Raw genomic sequence first — 18,690 nt, 5'->3', positions numbered from 1 at the left:
TATTGCTGGATCAAAGGGTATGCACAGTTTTATAGCCCTTTGGGCATAGTTCCAAATTGCTTGCCAGAATGATTGGATCAGATTAGAACTCCACTGATAGTGCATTCATGTCGAAGTTTTCCCACATCACCTCCAACATTTTTTTTCTTGTCACGTTAGCCAATCTGATAGGTGTGAGGTGGTACCTCAGAGTTGTTTTGATTAGTATTTCTCTAATCTTAGGGATTTAGAACATTTCTTCTGAGATAGCTTTGATTTTTTTCATCTTAAAACTGCGTTTTCATATCCTTTGACCATTTATCAGTTGGGGAATGGTTTGTACTCTTATAAATTTGACTCAGTTCTCTATATATTTGAGAAATGAGTCCTTTATCAGACAGTTTCTGTAAAGATTGTTTCCCAATTGTCTGCTTTCCTTCTAATCTTGGTTGCATTGGTTTTGTTTGTGCAAAAACTTTTTAACTTAATATAATCAAAATTATTCATTTTACATCTAGTAATGCTCACTGTCTCTTATTTGGACATACATTCTTCCCTTCTCCATAGATCTGACAGGTAAACTATTCCTTGCTCTCCTAATTTATTTATGGTATCACTTTTTATATCTAAAGCATGTGTCTATTTTGACCGTGTGTGTGTGTGTGTGTGTGTGTGTGTGTGTGTGTGTGTTAGATCGCTAGACACATGTATATATATACACACAAATACATATACAGATCTCTATGTATCTATCGATCTATCTCTTGGTATACGTTGTGAGATGTTGGTCTATTCATAGATTTTGCCAAAGTGCTTTCCAGTTTTCCAAGCAGTTTTTGTCAGATAGTTCTTATTCCAGAAGCTGATTTATTAGTCAGTACCAGATTGTTTTGATGATTACTGCTTTATAATACAGTTGAGATCCACTACTTGTTATATTCCTTCACAATTTTTTTCAGTGATTCTATTGATATTCTTGATCTCTTGTTCTTCCAGATGAATTTTGTTATTTTTTTTCTAGTTTTATAAAATAATATTTTGGTGGTTTGATTGGTAGGGCACTAAATAAGAAAATTTGTTTAGATAGACTTGTCATTTTTATTATATTGGTTCAGCCTACCATGATAAATTAATATTTCTCCAGTTGTTTAAACCTGACTTTATTTGTGTGATAAGTGTTGTGTAATTGTGTTCATATGGTTCTTGAGTTTGTCTTGGCAGGTAGACTCTCAAATATTTCGTATTATCTACAGTTATTTTAAATGGAATTTCTCTTTCTACCTCTTGCTGTTGGACTTTATTGATAATATGTAGAAATGCTGAGATTTCTGTGGGTTTATTTTATATTTTTCAAATTTGCTAAAAGTTGTTAATTATGTCAACTAATTTTTAGTTGATTTTCTAGGATTCTCCAAGTTTACCATTGTATCATCTGCAAAGAGTGATAATTTTGTTTCTTCATTATCTATTCTAATTCCTTCAATTTATTTTTCTTATCATTATTATAGCTACCATTTTTAGTATAATAGTAAATAATAATGGACATTTTGTTTAACCCCAGTCTTATTAGGAAAGCTTCTAGTTTATCCCCCTTCCAGATAATGCTTGCTGATGGTTTTAGATTGATACTACTTATCGTTTAAAGGAAACTTCCATTGATTCCTGTTGCTTTCTAGTGTTTTTATTAGGAATGAATGTTGCATTTTGTCAAAAACTTTTTCTTCATCTATTGAGATAATCATGTAGTTTTTATTGGTTTTGTTATTTATATGGTCAGTTATGCTGTTAGATTTCCTAATGGTAAACCAGGCCTGCATTCTTGGTATACATCTCACCTAGTTATAGTGTAAATTTTCATCCATTTCCTTAAATTGCTGGATTTATTGGCATATAATTGAGCAAAATAGCTCCTAATAATTGCTTTAATTTCATCTTCCTTGGTGGTTCATTTAACCCCTTTCATTTTTGATACTGGTAATTTGGTTTTCTTTTTTTTTTTTTCCTAATTATCCAGTGTTTTATCTCTTGATTTTTTTTTCATCCTAGTTTTATTAGTTCAATGGTTTTCTTAGTTTCAATTTTACTAATCTCTCCTTTGATTTTCATGAATCCCAATTTGGTATTTAATTGGGGATTTTTAATTTGTTCTTTTTCTAGTTTTTTTTTTATTTGCATGCCCAATCTATTGATCTGTTCTTTCTCTATTTTATTGACCTAAGTGTTTAGAGATATGAATTTTCCCCTAAGTACTACTTTGGCTGTACCCATAAATTTTGGTACGTTGTCTCATTGTTGTCATGCTCTTTAATGAAATTATTGATTATTTCTATGATTTGTTCTTTGACCTACTCATTGTTTAGGATTAGATTATTTAGTTTCCAATTTATTTTCAATCTATATTTACACATCCCTTTATTGAATGTAATTTTTATTGCATTATGATCTGAAAAAGCTGCATTTAATATTTCTGAAGCTTTTTGTTAATGAAGTTTTTATGTCCTAATACATGGGTCAATGTTTGTATAGGTGCTATGTACTGCTGAGAAAAAGTTATATTCCTTTCTGTTCCCATATGATTTTCTCCAGAGGTGTAGCTAACTTTTCTAAAATTTTATTCATTTCCCTAACTTATTTCTTTTCTTTCTTTCTTTTTTTTTTTAAGATTTATCTAGTACTGAAAGGGGCAAGTTGAGATCCCCTTACTAGTATGGTTTTACTATCTATTTCCTTCTGTAACTCAGTTAACCTTTCTTTTAAAAATTTGGGTGCTATATCATTTAGTGCATATATGTTTAGTATTGTTACCTCATTTTTATAGAACCTTTTAGCAAAATGTAGTTTCCCTGCTTACCTCTTTTTATTAGATTCATTTTTGCTTTTTGTTTGCTTGAGATCATGATTGCTGTCCCTGCCTTTTTTACTTCAGTTGAAACAATAGATTCTGCTCCATTCTCTTATCTTTACTCTGTGTGTGTCTCTCTGTTGCAAGTGTGTTTCATGTATACAACATATTTTAGGATTCTGGTTTTTAATCCACTCTGCTATCCGCTTCAGTTTTTATGGGTGAGTTTATCTCATTCACATTCACATTTATGATTCCTGTTTATTTCCCTTCATCCTGTTTTTCCCTTGTCTCTCTCTCTATGTCTCTCTCACTCTCTCCCCTTCTCTCCCTCTATCAATCTGTCCCTCCTCAAAAGTGTTTTACTTCAAACAACCACCTCCCTAATCAGCCCCACCCCCACCTTCTCTTATCCTATTCCTTGTATAGTAGGATATATTTCTATACCATACTTATTGTGTATGTTATTCCCCCTTTCAGCCCAATCTGATAACAGTAAGGTTCAAAGATTATCTGCCACCCCTCCACTCCCATCTTCCCCTCCTTGTAAATGCTCCTTTGTACCTGTTTATGTGAGATAATTTCCCCTGTTATATCTCTACCTTCTTCCTTTTACCAGTGTAATCATCTTCCTTATCCCTTAATTTTTTTTTGTATTATCCTATCATACTCAACTCACACCTGTGCTTTGTCCATGTATACTTCTACCTGACATAATAATGATGCACTTCTTAGGAGTTACAAGTATCATCTTCCCATGTTTAACCTTACTGAATCCCTTATTATTTCTCATTCCTATTTATCATTTTATGTTTCTCTTGAGTCTTGTGTTTGAAAGTCAGATTTTTCTATTCAGCTTTGGTTTCTTCATCAGGAATGCTTAAAAGTCTTCTGTTTCATTAAATAGCCATTTTCCATCTGAAAGATTAACTCAGTTTTTCTGGGTAGGTGATTCTTGTTTGTAATCCTAACTTCTTTGCCCTTTGGAATATCATATTTCAAGCCCTCCAGTCTTTTAATATAGAAGCTGCTATTCTTAATTGTTATTCTGACTGTGGCTCCATGATATTTGAATTATTTCTTTCTTGACTTCTTGTAACATTTTCTCCTTGACCTGGGAGATCTGGAATTTGGCTATAATATTCTTGGGAGTGTTGATTTTGTGATCTCTTTTAGTCAGTGATTGATGGATTCTTTCAATGTCTATTTTACCCTCTGGTTCTGGGATATCAGAGCAGCTTTTTTTTTTTTAACAGTTTCTTTAAATATGATGTTGACTAGTCTCTCCTCTTTAAAAATCATGGTTTTCAGGTAGTCCAATAATTTTAAAATTCTTTCTCTTTGATAGGATTTCAGGTCAGTTTTTCCATTGATACATTTCACATTTTCTTCTATATTTTCATTTTTTTTTTCATTTTGTTTTATTATTTCTTGATGTCTCTTGGAATCATTAGCTTCCACTTGCCAAATTCTAATTTTTAAGAAATTATTTTCTTCAGTGAGCTGTTGTACCTCCTTTTTCATCTGGCAAATTCTGCTTTTTGAGCAGTTCTTTTCTTCAGCTAATTTTTTAATCTCTTTCCATTTTGCAAATTTTGCTTTTTTTGTTCTGTTTTGTTTTTAGGCAATTGGGGTTACGTGACTTGCCCAGGGTCACACAGCTAGTAAGTGCCAAGTGTTTGGTCTGAGGTCAGATTTGAACTCAGGTCCTCCAGACTTCAAGGACAGTGCACTATCCACTGTGCTGCAAATTTTGCTTTTTAAGGAATTTTTCTCTTCACTAGATTTTTGTGCCTCTTAAATTATTTGGCCTATTCTGTTTTTATTTAAGGTGTTCTTTTCTTCAGTATTTTTTTTATACCTCCTTTACCAAGTTGTTGACTGTTTTCATGATTTTCTTGCATCACTTTCATTTCTTTTCCTAATTTTTCCTCTACCTCTCTTCTTTGATTTTCCAAATCTTTTTTGAGTTCTTTCAGGAATTCTTTTTGTACCTGAGACCAGTTTACATTTTTTTTAAAGTGTTGTGTGTAGCTATTTTGACATTGTTGTCTTTTTCTGAGCTTTTGTGCCTTCCCTATTATCATAGTAACTTTCTATAGTCAGGTTCTTTATTTTTTTCCTCATTTTTTTCAGACTGATTCTTGACTTTAAATTTAATGCTAAAATTGATCTCTGCTCCTGGGGTCGAGGGGATACTGTACTAAGCTTCAGGTTTTTCATGCTGCTGTTTTAAGAGCTAGCTGTTGGGGTCTGTAAATTTTCAATTCTTCTAAGATGTTATGATCTACAGAAAGGATCTACTCTTCTCACTTGTGCTTTGGTCTTTGAGCAACCATGAGTATTCTTTTCCATCCTGAAGTTCTGACCAGTGTCCATGTTCCTACTAGTGTTCCTCCCCACCCTGGGACTACAATTCTAAAATGCTTATAGGCAGTGCAGCAGAGTTCTGTTCCTGGTGCCAGCTGAAAGTTCCATATAATTTCCTTCTGACCAGTTGTCTGACCCCTTCCCATCTGTAGGCTGAGAGCTCTGGAAGCCTCCATAGCTGATTCAGTCAACACCCAGCCCCTTTTCCTCCTTCCCCCATCCCTCTACTGCCACTCCCCCCCCACCAACGTCTTGCTTCTGGCTTGCCTAGGCATGGCTTGTGCTATACTACACTTCATTCTTACCTCAGTGAGACCTTTTCTGCTGACCTTCTAAATTGTCTTGGGCTAGAAATTTGTTTCACTCTATCCTTTTGTTGGTTCTGCCACTCCAAAATTCATTTTGAGGTGTTATTTTAATGTTCTTTAGAGAAGAATTTTGGAGAACTCAGCCCTGCCATTTTTACTCCAACATCTTTGCTTCACCTGGGAATTGGTATTTCCAAGATAAAGGCACAATAGGAAAACGAGGACAGTGCAGGACACTAGCATAGAATCTAGAAGAAGGAATCCAGATAGATACCTTAGAATCTCTAATTCCATGAAGAATATAGAAAGTAAAGGATGAAATAAGAATGAGCCATTATTCAAAGACTGAAACTCTAAAATAGAAATAGAAAGTAAATAATGAAGACAATGAAGGAAAGAAATTCTTTTTAGAAAAAAAGGTGCAGAAAATAATATTTTAAAAATTAATAAAACAAGTTAACGGGATGGAGACAAATGGGAATTTTGTTTACTTATCTAAAAGGGAAAACAGGGAAAGAGTGAAACTCATACATAAAAGGGAAAAGGAACTAATAATGAAAACTCCCAAATTAGGGATAGGTTTTTAAACAAACTATGAAGTAGACTACTTACAGGGAGGAGAAGAAAGCTGATGGGAAGAGTTGCCTTAAAATAAATTAAGATAAAATAATTAAAGAGGTGTAGTGCTGTGTTTCCAGAAGAAATCCTGATTTGGCAGAAGAAGAAAACAACAACATCATCTGAGACAAATGGAGGAAAATATAATTCTGATTACTTTAAATGTGAATGGATTAAATAATCCAAAAAAGAAAAAAGAGTAACAGATTGAATAAGTATACAAAGCCTCACAATCTGTTGCTTCCAAGAAATAAATTTAAAAGACAAGGACTGACACAAAATAAAATTGAGGAGCTAGAATATGCAATATTATGTAATTAGTGAATTCAAAATAGTAGGCATTGCAATCTTACTGTCAGATATAGCAAAAACAAATGTTCAAAACATGAAAATGGATAATCACGCTACATTAGACTCAAAAGAACAATAGATGATAAACCAATGTCAAAATTAAATTTATATGCTTATCATAAATTTAAATGTTTTATCATATAGATTCATAAAAGAAACTTTAACTAAACTAGAAGAAAGTATAGATAGTAGCACATTATTGTGGGAGATTTCAGTGTCCCTCTGAGTTTTACATAAGTCTAACAGAAAGATAAACAAAATGTTAAATATAGAACTGAACAAATTTCTCACCAGATTAGTTTAAAAGACTTACGATGTCTAAATGGGACTGATATATTTCTGTGTGTGTGTGTGTGTGTGTGTGTGTGTGTGTGTATGTGTATATACGCACACATATCCACATCCATATATGTGTATGTACATATATATGTATCTCAGCAACACATATTGATTTCACAAAAAATGCTCTTTTATTAGGGTACAGAGATATTGCAAACAAATCTAAAAAGGCAGAAATAATAAAAATGCATTTACAGACCATAATACAATTAAAAGAGTAACCAGTTCAGAGAATAAATGCAAAAGACAGACTTAAATGGAAACTTAACAATGAAATCCTAAGTAGTGAATTGGCCCAGAAGCAAATCATAGAAAAAATGAGTAATTATTGTGAAAGAAAATGATAATATGAAAGAATATTCCAAAACCTCAGGGATTCAGCTAAAGGTGTTTTCAAGGAGAAAAGTCATATTCCTGCAAACATACATTAACAGTAGAAAATTATGTAATTAATGAGCTAAATACATATTTAGAAAACAGAAAATCAACAAACTAACTAAAAGTATTACAAAAGAGGCATTATCAAAATTAGAAAGAAATATATAAATTGTAAAGTAAGAAACTTTTGAAATGATGAACAAAACTAAAAACTGGTTATTTGAAAAGACCAATGGAATGAACAAATCTTTAATCAGTTTTATGAAAAATAGGACAGAAGATTAAATCAACAAAACAGCAAATGAGCAAGGTAAAATCATAAATCCGTAAGAAAGAAAAATAATTATCATAAAGTATTATGCTGTTGTGTGCTAATAAAACTAGGACCACAAAAGTATTAGAGGAATACTTTCAAAAATATAAACATTTAAATAAATATAGAAATGCTGAAAACCCAAATCTGAAACAGCTGAGGTTTTATTTCTTTCCCAGCAAAGTAGCAGAAGCTGACAGAAGATGGAAATAGGCACTGTTGGAGAGGTTGTGAGAAGATAGGCACACTAGTGCATTTTTGGTAGAGTTGTGAGTTATTGCAACCATTTTGGAAAGCAATTTGGAATTATGTGAATAAGGTGACCGAAATATCTATATCCTTTGACCCTGACGTTCCATTTCTAGTCTTATACCCCAAAGAGAACATTGATAAGTATACAGTCACTTTATACTTAATAATATTTGTAGCAACACTTTTTTGATAGGAAAAAAATTGGAGACAAAATAGATGCCCAAAGATTGGGTAATTCTTAAATAAATTATGTCACATGTAATAGAATATTACTGTACTATAAGAACTGAGGAGTATTATGAATACAGAGAAGCATGGAAAAATCTGCATGAACCAATGCAGTGAAATAAGCTGAGCCAAGAAAATCCTATACACAAGAACTATAATATTGTAAATGGAAAAAAATAACCACAAAAAACCCCAAAGTGAATGTTGCAAAGTTATAAAGAGCAAGCAGGTTTTGAAAGAAGGTACTCCTACCCACCCCCCCTTTTCAGGGATGAAAGTCTCACATGTGTTGTACATTGCACATATTTTCAGATTTATTCATTGTATTGATCAGTTTTGCTGATTTTTTACCTCTCTTTTCACAATTTTTTTAATGTGATGACATTTTGGGGGGAGTAGGGGAAACTATGGTGACCAAAAAAATCAATAAAAACTTTAAATATATATGCTGAATAATTGATAATTTAATGGGAGGTTTTTTTTTAAAGCATACATGAAGCAAATTTGCCAATATCTCAGGAATGACGTGATATTTGATTAATGCTTTCCCCCCCTTACTGTTACTACCTTAAAATTTTAGGTCTTAATACTTTTGAATATTAGAGCAAAAAATGAAAAAGGACTGAGCAAGACTGAATTTTATTATGATGGAAAATGACATGGTATTAAAACATAACCTTTCCTTTTCTCTGTTTCAGTTTATACGAAAGCCTTCATTATTTATTTAGGGTAATAGAACTTATAAAGTCACAGTTTCCTTTCTTTTATATGGCAGAGCAGATTCATTCTTGCTATTTTGCTATAACTTGTTATTTCTGACCAATACTATGAAATTTCAAAGGTTATGATGCGTAATAGTTTCTGAACATGGGCATTGACATTTAGACAACCAGTAAGAATGTGAAGTGCTGATAGTCTAATGCAGCCAGATGTTTAGTATGTATATATTTTAATTATTTAAGTTTTAACATTCACAGAATGTGATATTTTATTATATTAATGCATTATTCACATGCTGTTATATTGTTTTTCTATTAGTTCCCTAGCAAAATAAAATGGGCATTATTTCTTTATGATATAGATTTCAGGATCCTCCAACTTGCATGTTCTGTTTTTCTACTGTAGAACAGAAACAAAGATTGTTGTCCAGCTTTTGAATTTTCCAAGAAGCTCCTTGAATTAAAACTTTTGAGATATAATTTACTGATCTAGATAAAACTGCCCTGCCTTGTAAAGAGAATGTGGTAGCATGTCTATGAAAGTAACTCTCCTGACTACTTTTTCATAAATCTTACCTTTCAAGTTATGGTCAGATCTATTCGAAAGACTATGGAAGTATTTATTAAAATTTTGTAATCCTAATTGTCCATGTCTTACAAATTTGATACTTATCATAGAGTTGTTAAAATATGTATGTAATTTGAATAATAGAATATTTTACATCAGAAAAGCTGTAAGATTATGATCTTATAGTAGAATCAATTTATATTTGTTCTCAATTTGTTTAAGCTTGGGATTTCATTTCTTTCAGGTTTTTAACTGTGTTGAAATTCTTTCATGGTGTTTTTCATCAGGATATATTTTTGTGTAAAGCCCAAAGAAAATCGAACAGGTTTTATACATCTCTCACCAGAAATTAAATATGAACTTCGTACAGTGCAATTTGACTTATACTTTTATGACATATTTTTGTTATATTTCTGGACATGTAATACAATATAATAAATATAATAATTTTTGTTATCATGATGATGTACTATACTTCCTTAAAGAGAATTCACGGACCTTTAAAATTTTTGTTTTTAAGTATTCCTGTGACTGAATAGCATTAGCCTGGTTTGCAATTTTACTATCCACTCAGTCATAGTGACAAATTGCAATATGTCATATAAATCAAGCTTCTGTTGCCCAGCCAGCTTACCATGTGAGTTTTAATAGGATTTAACACCTTCAATCTAAGTCTCTACCTGAATTGTTGCCCGGTAATAGCTTCAAGATACATTGTTATCTTGTGAACAATTCTTGAACATTTTAGTGCTTCCCAAGTGAGGGATTTTAGTCCTGTCTTCCAGTGAATACATTTTTTATAGGGGTATGTGTGTGAGTGTGTGTGTGTGTGCGTGCATGTGTGCATACATGTCAGTGTCATTGTGTCTGTATTTATGTGTGTGTTTATGTTCCTATCTGGATGTGAATGTTTATATTCTATAGAGAAAAGGCTTATTCCTAGTGATCCAGGATTTGTGATATAGGGAAAACATAATAGTACACTTTTTCTTTATCATAACCAGTCAGTATGGACTCCAATCCCATGGCCTGATATCTTTCCAAAATAAACACGAACTGTAGCCCTGATTTCATATTTACCTTTCCTGGAAAGTAATTACTTTAAACTTGGAAGAAGTTAAAACAGACACAGTTTATGTCTTTATACTCTTTCTAACTTTGTCGTTCCTTTTCCATAGCACAGGAGCGTCATGTGTGTCTACCTCTTGTCCTTCATTCTTGCTACATGATCAGCATGCTGCCTTTTCAACATTCCAGATGTCTTTGATACGGTTTTTGCACCTCCTGGTATTTAATTCTCTCCTAGTAATGTACAAGTGTCTTTCAGTTGCTCTGTGATCAGTTTGCAACTTTAATTCTTTATGGACTGCTGTATTCCATGATTCATAGCTATAGTATATAGCAGCACCAGAAATAATTGCTGATTGTAGGGTCATCGGATCATAGATCTAGAATGAAGGGATCTTAGAGGACAGTGAGTCCAACCTCTTCATTTTAGAGATGAAGGAAGTGAGTCACAGAGAAACTTGCCCAGGGCCATAGAGCTAGTAAATTATCTGAGATGGGATTTGAACTCAGGTCTTCCTTGCTTGGAGCCCACTGCTCTCTTTACTGTGTCATGCTGCCTCTGTTTCTTAGAAACAATATTGGGGTTATTAAAAGTACTACACAGTTTTCCGAATGCAATGTAATGCCCTCTTCCTTCAAGTCTTGTCCATCAGTAGACAAAATATGTCCAACATAGATGAACTGATAGATCAGCTCGAAAGGTTGTCCAATCAACTGTATATCAGAGTCTGTATACTAAGTATTCTTCATCCATTTGGTTTTTCTTGTGTGCATAGATGGGCTGGACTTTTTCAAATTATTATTAAGTTTCATTTAAGAGTCTGTACTGTTCCAAGGCTCTTTCCAAATAGCATAGTAATAATGCCATCTGTAAACAGGAGCATATGGAGTACCTCACAGTCTGTGGGGAAACCTTATTTCATTTGTACTCAGTGTTAGACAAGTTCCAAGACAATGCTAAACACTTTAGATAAGCATGTCTCATTAGCTATTAATCAGAGGATATGAACAAAGTCCTTTCTATTGTTAACATCTTTTGAGAAATTTTGTATAATTTGAATTTATATATGGGAGATAGGTTGTTAGAGGAGATTCTTTCATTGAATATCCATTTTTTCCCCTGAACGATTATACTCAATTTCGCTGGGTAGGTGATTCTTAGTTATAATCCTCTCAACTTTGATCTCTGGAATATCATATTTCGAGCTCTTTGGTCCCTTAATGTAGAAGCTGCTAAAATCTTGTGTTTCCACAATACTTGAATTATTTCTTTCTGGTTGCTTGCAATATTTTCTCCTTGACCTGGGAAGTCTGGAATTTGGCTACAATTTTCCTAGGTGTTTTCCTTTGGGTGATCTCTTTCAGGAGATGATTGGTAGATTCTTTCAATTTTTATTTTACCCTCTGCTTCCAGAATTTCAGGGTAGTTTTCCTTGATAATTTCTTGAAAGATGATGTCTAGGCTCTTTTTTTTTTATATCATAGCTTTCAGATAGTTCAGTAGTTTTTAAATGATCTCTTCTGGATCTGTTTTCCAGGTCAGTTGTTTTTCCAATGAGATAGTTCACACTGTCTTCTATTTTTTCATTATTTTGGTTTTGTTTTACAATGTCTTGCTCATAAAGTCACTAGTTTCCATTTGCTCCATTCTAATTTTTATTGAAGTATTTCCTTCATTAAGCTTTTGGACTTCCTGTTCATTTGGCCAATTCTGTTTTTGAAGGCATTCTTCTCCTCATTGGGTCCTTATTTGTACCTCTTTTGCCATTTGGGTTAGGCTATTTTTTAAGGTGTTATTTTCTTCAATTTTTTTTGGGTCTCCTTTAGCAAGCTGTTGACTTGTTTTTCGTGATTTTCTTGCATCACTCTCATTTCTCTTCCCAGTTTTTCCTCTACTTCTCTTACTTGCTTCTCAAACTCCTTTTTGAGCTCTTCCATAGCCTGGGACCAATTCATATTTATTTTTCTTGCAGGCTTTGGATGTGGGAGCTTTGACTTTGTTGTCTTCTTCTGGTTGTATGTTTTGATCTTCTTTGTTCCAAAGAAAAATTCTGTGGTCTGACTTTTTTGCACAGTTTGCTCATGTTCTTAGCCAATTACTTGAGTTTTAACTCTGTGTTAAGGTAAGGGTCTGCTTCCAGTGTGGAGAATGTACTGTCTCAAGCCACAGGGGTTTTGTGCAGCTGTTTTCAGAGATACTTCTAGGGACCTATAAATTTTCAGTTCTGGCAAGGTGTTTACTCCTTTCCTGGCCTGTGTTCTGGTCTGTGAGTGACCACAAACACTCTTTTCTGCCTTGGAACTGTGAGGAAGATTCCCTTTCCACCACCACTAGGAGCTCCACCATGCCAGCGCTCCTCTTGACCCAGATCCAAGCACAGGCAAAGCAAGGGAATCCTGTCTCAACACCAGCAAAGAAACCCCTGCAGTCCCCCACTCAATTTCCCCTCCGTGTGTGGTTTGAGAGCTCCAGAAGCAGCCACTGCCCTGGGGCTGGGACCAAGCTCCTCTCTCACCAGGGTCCAACAGACTTTTCCTACTGACCTTCTAAGTTGTCTTTGGAGTTTGTGGGTTGAGAAACCTCCACAGCTGCCCACGATTCAGATGCCTGAGGCCTGCTCCAGATTCACTGAGGCCTGGTCTTTGCCTGAGTGGCACATACTGAACTGTGCTCCTCTCCCAGCCTGGCGCAATAGACCTTTCCAATCAACCATCCAAGTTGTCTCAGGCTGGAAATTTGTTTCACTCTGTCTTTTTGTGGGCTCTGCTACTCTAGAATTTGTTTAGAGCCATTTTTTACAGGTATTTGGAGGGGTTTGGGAGAGAACTCAAGCACATTACTGCTTTTACTCTGCCATCTTGGCTTCGCCCTCAAGGAGACTCTTTAAAGCAGCAGTTTGCTCCACTGAATTTCAAAGCCTCTTTTAGTCAATTCAACTAAAGGAACATTGGTTAAGTATCTATTATGTATTCGACACCATGGTAGACATTGGGTACATAAAAACAGAACTGAAAAATAATCTGTACTCTCAGGGAGTTGTGGGAGAACAAGATAACATAGAAACAGGTAAATACAAGGTCATTTGAGGAAGGAGAGACCAAGGGGGCAGCCAGGTGGCGCAGTGGATAGAGCACCGGCCCTGGAGTCAGGAGGACCTGAGTTCAAATCCAGCCTCAGACACTTAACACTTAATAGCTGTGGGACCTTGGGCAAGTCACTTAACCCCATTGCCTAGCCAAAAAAGAAAAAGAGGAAGGAGAGACCATGAAAACTAGGTGAATTAATACAGTTTTCTCATTGAAAATGGCAATTAAGCTGAGCCTTACTGGAAGGCAAAAACTCTTTAAGAGATGAAGTTAAGTAAATAATTATTTCCATTGTAACAGGAACAAGGTGTAATCACAGATAGACTCTTAGGTAGTACCTCACACCTTGGGGTCCTCTTTCTGTCACAAAAACGGTTTACATAAAGTCAGTCAGTCAGTAAAAATTTGATAAATGCCTATTATGTGCAAAGCAGTGTGCGAAACCTGGAGATATAAAAAGAGGCAAAAGATGGTCCCTGCCCTCAGGAAGTTAGATTTTAATGAGGGAAACAAAAAACAAACATGCTGTGTACAAACAAGCTAGATATAATATAAATAAGAAATGATTAACATAGGGAAGGCACTAGAATTAAGAGGGATTGTGAAAGGCTTTATGGAGAAGACAGAATTTTAGTTGGGACTTAAATGTGGGCAGGAAAGTTAACAGAGAGGAGAGAGAGCATCCCCAGCATGGAGGACAGCCAGAAAATGACCAGAGCTGAGTGAGTGTCTTGTTTGTGAAACAGCAAAGAGGCCAGTGTTAGTAGATGGGGAAATACAAGGCAGAAGTAAGGTGTAAGAAGACCAGAAAGATAGTTAGGAATGGGAGGTGGGATATGAAGAGCTTTGAATGCTAAATGGAGGATTTTGCATTTGATCCTGGAGGACATAGGAAGCCAGTGGATTTTGTTGAATAAAAGGTGACATGGTTGTACCTCCACTGCAGGAAAGTCACTTTGGAGGGTGAAAGATGGGTTGTAGTGGGGAAAAATATGAAGCAGCATATTGTAATAGCCCCAGTGTGAGGTGATGAGGACCTGCACCAGAGTGGTAGCTGTGTTAGAGTAGCGAAGGAGTCATATTAGAGAGATGTTATGAAGATGAAATTGACAGACCTTGGCAACAGATTATATATGGAAGATGAGAGACAGTGAGATAACACCTAGACAGTGAACCTAAGAGACTGGGTAGACAGTGTTGCCATCTCCAGTAATAGGGAAGTTAGGACAGGAAAGAATTTAGAGGGAACAATAATGAGTTCTATTTTGGATATATTGAGTTTAAGGTATCTATTGAAAATCAGTTCTGAAAGAAAAATCCTGTTCCTCATTAAAATTGGATTAGTACCTTCTCTGGATTTCCTCCCATTTATCCTATTTTTTTTTTGTACATACCTGTTTGCATATTGTCTCTTCATTAGACTGTGAGCTTCTTAAGATTGAGGGTTTTTTTTTTGTTTTTTTTTGTTTTTGCCTTTTTTTGTATCCCTAACACTTAGCGCACAATGCCTGAACATGGTATGTGCTTAATAATCAATATACATTTATTAACTGCCTACTTACTATTTACTAAGCATGGTGGTAAATGGTGGGAGACCATTGAGAAGAAGACAATCCATACCCACAAGGACCATATAATCTTATAATCTAAAAATTTTCGAAGAAGTTGATACAGTGCAGAGATAACCAAAAAATGGAAAGAGTATTAGAGAGGTTATAGGAAGCTTAGAAATCAGTCTAACTTCTGGATGACAATTTGGAATGATATGAGAAAAGTCACTAAACTGTTCATACACTTTAACCTAGTTGTTCCACTATTACCACTTTTTCATGACAGCAAAAATACAAAGTAGGTGCCCCTGGATAGGGGAGTGACTGAATAAACTGGGGTACATTGATGTAATGGAATATTATTGCGCAGTAATAACTAACAGATATGAGGAATTTAAAGAAAAAAAATGGAACGACATATAAATTTATGCAGAGTAAAGTAGAACCAGGAGAACAACATACACATAATAACTACAGTAATGTAAGTTATAAATCATCATCTAACAGTACAGATAATGAAACATACCTCCTTTCTCTCAGGAGAGTGGTGGTTAGCTCTAGGGACAGAATGTTGTTCCCCCCCCCAAAAAAATATATATACATATATATATATATATACACAGAGAGAGAGAGAGAGAGAGTCAGAAACAGTTGCTGTTAGGCCCTAATATGTTTTTTTGTTTGTTTTGTTATTGTTTAATGTTGTGAGGTGTCGGGGGCATATTTGAAATACTTTGATGTAAAAACAGAAAAATCAATCTACTTTTATTTTTACAGGAATAGTAAGTAAAGAAGTAGATGTAATGAATGTAGATCCCCATTCCCCCCCCCCGCCCACCCCTCTCAGTTTGGCTTAAAGGCAATCCTCTTAAACTCTGGAGTTGCAGAGAAGGTGCCAACCAGGATTTTTAGAGGGTTTCCTCACTTGAGATTCTCCTATGGCAATAAAATTGCAAGTCTGCTTGTCTTCCCTATCCTTGGCTGTGACTTCAGTGTATGTGTGTGTGTGTGTGTGTGTGTGTGTGGAGAGAGACTATTATTTTATATACTATATATTATATATTATTTTATCTACCTGGGCTGTTTAGCTACAGTCCTGAACTGAGTTATAGGAAGTTGTACTAAATAATTACCTCTTAAGGTTTTTGATACTTTATGTTAACAATTGATGAATTAATGTCTGTAAAGTCCTTTGAACTCTTCAGAGATTGCTACTAAAGTGATAAATTTGTTGTCAAGTCCCTTGAGAGCAGAGACCTCTCATATTAGCATCAGCTAGGAGAGGAAGAACTGAATTCAAATACTGCCTTGAACATTCACTGGCTATGTGACCCTAGGCAGTTCACTAAACTAAGAGCCTCAATATCCTTATCTATAAAAAGGAAGTAATAATAGCAACTCACTTCACAAAGTTATTGTGAGTACCAAATGAGAATGATATATGCTGTATTTTGCAAAACTTAAGAAGTTCTATAAAATTTGTTGTTACTTCTTTTACTCTTTTATTACATAAAGGAAGGAAGAAAGGAAGGAAACAAGCCTTTATTAAGTGCCTACTACATTCTATGCTTTGTGTTAAGTGCTTTACAAATACTTTTTCATTTGATCTTCACTATAAAAGAGTCTTCAGTACAAAATGAGGAATGATGCTTGAATGATGGTTCCCTTTGTTCTTGTTATCACCACCTTCATTTGGAATGCCCTTTCTACAGCTTTCATTTTCTCAAATTCTTTCAAAGCTCATCTCATTTTTCAGTTCCTTAATTACTTGAGTAACTAAATCTTATGATCTTCTAAGAGCCTTTTAGGTACAACTAATTGGAGTACCTTTTCCAAATAAGATTGCATTGTCTTTGACTGCAAAGAAATAGGCAAGTCAGTGATGTGTTTGAAGTGAAGTCTGTCCACACATGGTAGAAGAACATTAAATAGGTCACAGAAATGTTATAGAATTAATAGGAATTAAACAGACACAGAAAAAGCAAAGTCAAAGGCTCAGGCAGTTCGTGACAAGCTTTCTACCCTTTTGAGGACTTTTAGTAGCCCCATACATATCTCTGAGCTTAGTGCTCCTGCTTTCAGGCTTTTTCTATCAAAGATAATTTTCTTTGTAAAATGATCAGTCAGGACTCTATATTTTAAAACTTTTTAATACCTTTTATTGTGTTATCACTGTGGTTGATTCATTTGTGAAACTTAAAGCAGTCCCATTTGGAGAGATTTATTCTCATATCATTTTTTTTTCCTCCGGATTTGCCGGAACACCATCATGTTCGTGTTCTGAAGGTTAATGCCTAAAGTCAGTCAGACAGAAGCCAAGTGCTGCAAGGTTTCCAAGATTAGGACTGATTCCCTTCACAGAAATAAATGATTCCTGCCATGTTCAGTGATTTCGTGCAGCACTCCACACGGCTGAGTGAGTGCCTCAGTACTGTAGTCCTTACATGCTGTACATACTGATGACACTCTGTGTTAACTTGATTGACTGAGCAGTATACTAGAGAGGACGCACCTGCAAGACAAGTGCAGGCACATATATTTTTATCCTGGTTTCGAAACATTTATTTTACATTTATTTTACTCGGAAGTCATAGTTTCAAATTCCAGGGGTCCTCATGTTGTGCTGCAAAGGTAGACCAAACCTTTAAGTGTTGCTTTGTTGTCAGAATTGCTTTGAAAATGATCTAAGGCTCGTCCCCTTTTCCCAGAGCCTGATTTTATGCTTTTGAAGAAAATGACATGAAGGTGACTATTAGCAAGCTTGACAAATTAGTGACTGTGTAAAATTTGGATCTCTTAAGAGATTTCATTTAATGATACTCAGATGCCTCATTTAATTCACTTAAAAGAAATAATTTTGGTTATATTTTTATGTTGTGTTTTATTATCATGTTTTATAGGCTTTGAGACAGCAGCAGAAAAGAAGAAATGGAGTCTCAATGATGGTAAACAAGACTGTTCCTCGTGTTGTTTTGACACCATTAAAGGTGTCTGATGAGCAGTCGGATTCACCTTCAGGTAAAATAGCTAAATGATTGTATGCTAGACCAGTTCTCACAGAATATTCCTTAGTGATAAATGGCATATGCAATCTGGAATTGCTGGAAATCAGTGGGTACTATTTCTACTTGGAGGTTTGGTTTAATTTTTTTTAATCCCTTATGCTGATCAAGCAACTCAAACTAGTTGTACTGACCCCTTCTTTTAAAAATTAGGTACAGATAGTACATAATAAATGAAAGTAGCAGCAGGTCCAAGAGAATGTGAAATGGTGCTGGTAGTTTCTTTTAAATTTTTTTTTCCTGATCATTTCGATGTTGAACTTTAATAGTGGACCATGTACTAATGTGTAATGTTATCAAAAGCAGCTCTTTTGTGGGTATGAATTTGTGTGTAAGTCTCCTGTTGCAAAACCAGAGATCCTTTTAGTTTTTTTTTTCTGACACTATTTCTTTTTAACACTGTGCAACTCTTTGCTTTTGCTTTATAGTTGATTTGTTTATTTAAAAAATCTTTAGTGTTGTAATTGTGTTTATTATATACTGACATTTGTATTTTTCAGAAACACCTTATTGCAAAAGTCATTTGGAAAGATCTCTTCACTTCTCTTCTCTTCTTTTCTCTCTCTCTTTCTCTTTCCCCCTCTCCCCTCAGCAGTACTTGAAAATACTATATCATAATGTTTAAAGCTTATTTATGTTTTTTTTTTAAAAAGTGCTT

General features: G+C 34.6%; 1 protein-coding gene across 1 annotated transcript in view; it reads left to right on the top strand.

Moving 5' to 3' along the window:
• Positions 1 to 18,690, top strand: part of LOC114031694 (putative Polycomb group protein ASXL3) — a 205,001-nt gene that overhangs the window by 110,425 nt on the left and 75,886 nt on the right. Inside the window, exon 5 of the mRNA XM_027846847.1 lies at positions 17,871 to 17,988. Coding sequence (XP_027702648.1) covers positions 17,871 to 17,988 — 118 coding nt within the window. The remainder of the gene's footprint in view (positions 1 to 17,870; positions 17,989 to 18,690) is intronic.

This window comes from Vombatus ursinus, unplaced genomic scaffold (assembly GCF_900497805.2).
Source record: "Vombatus ursinus unplaced genomic scaffold, bare-nosed wombat genome assembly UNPS02015255.1, whole genome shotgun sequence".
NCBI classification, from domain to species: Eukaryota; Metazoa; Chordata; class Mammalia; order Diprotodontia; family Vombatidae; genus Vombatus; species Vombatus ursinus.
This window is presented reverse-complemented; position numbering and strand designations above follow the sequence as displayed.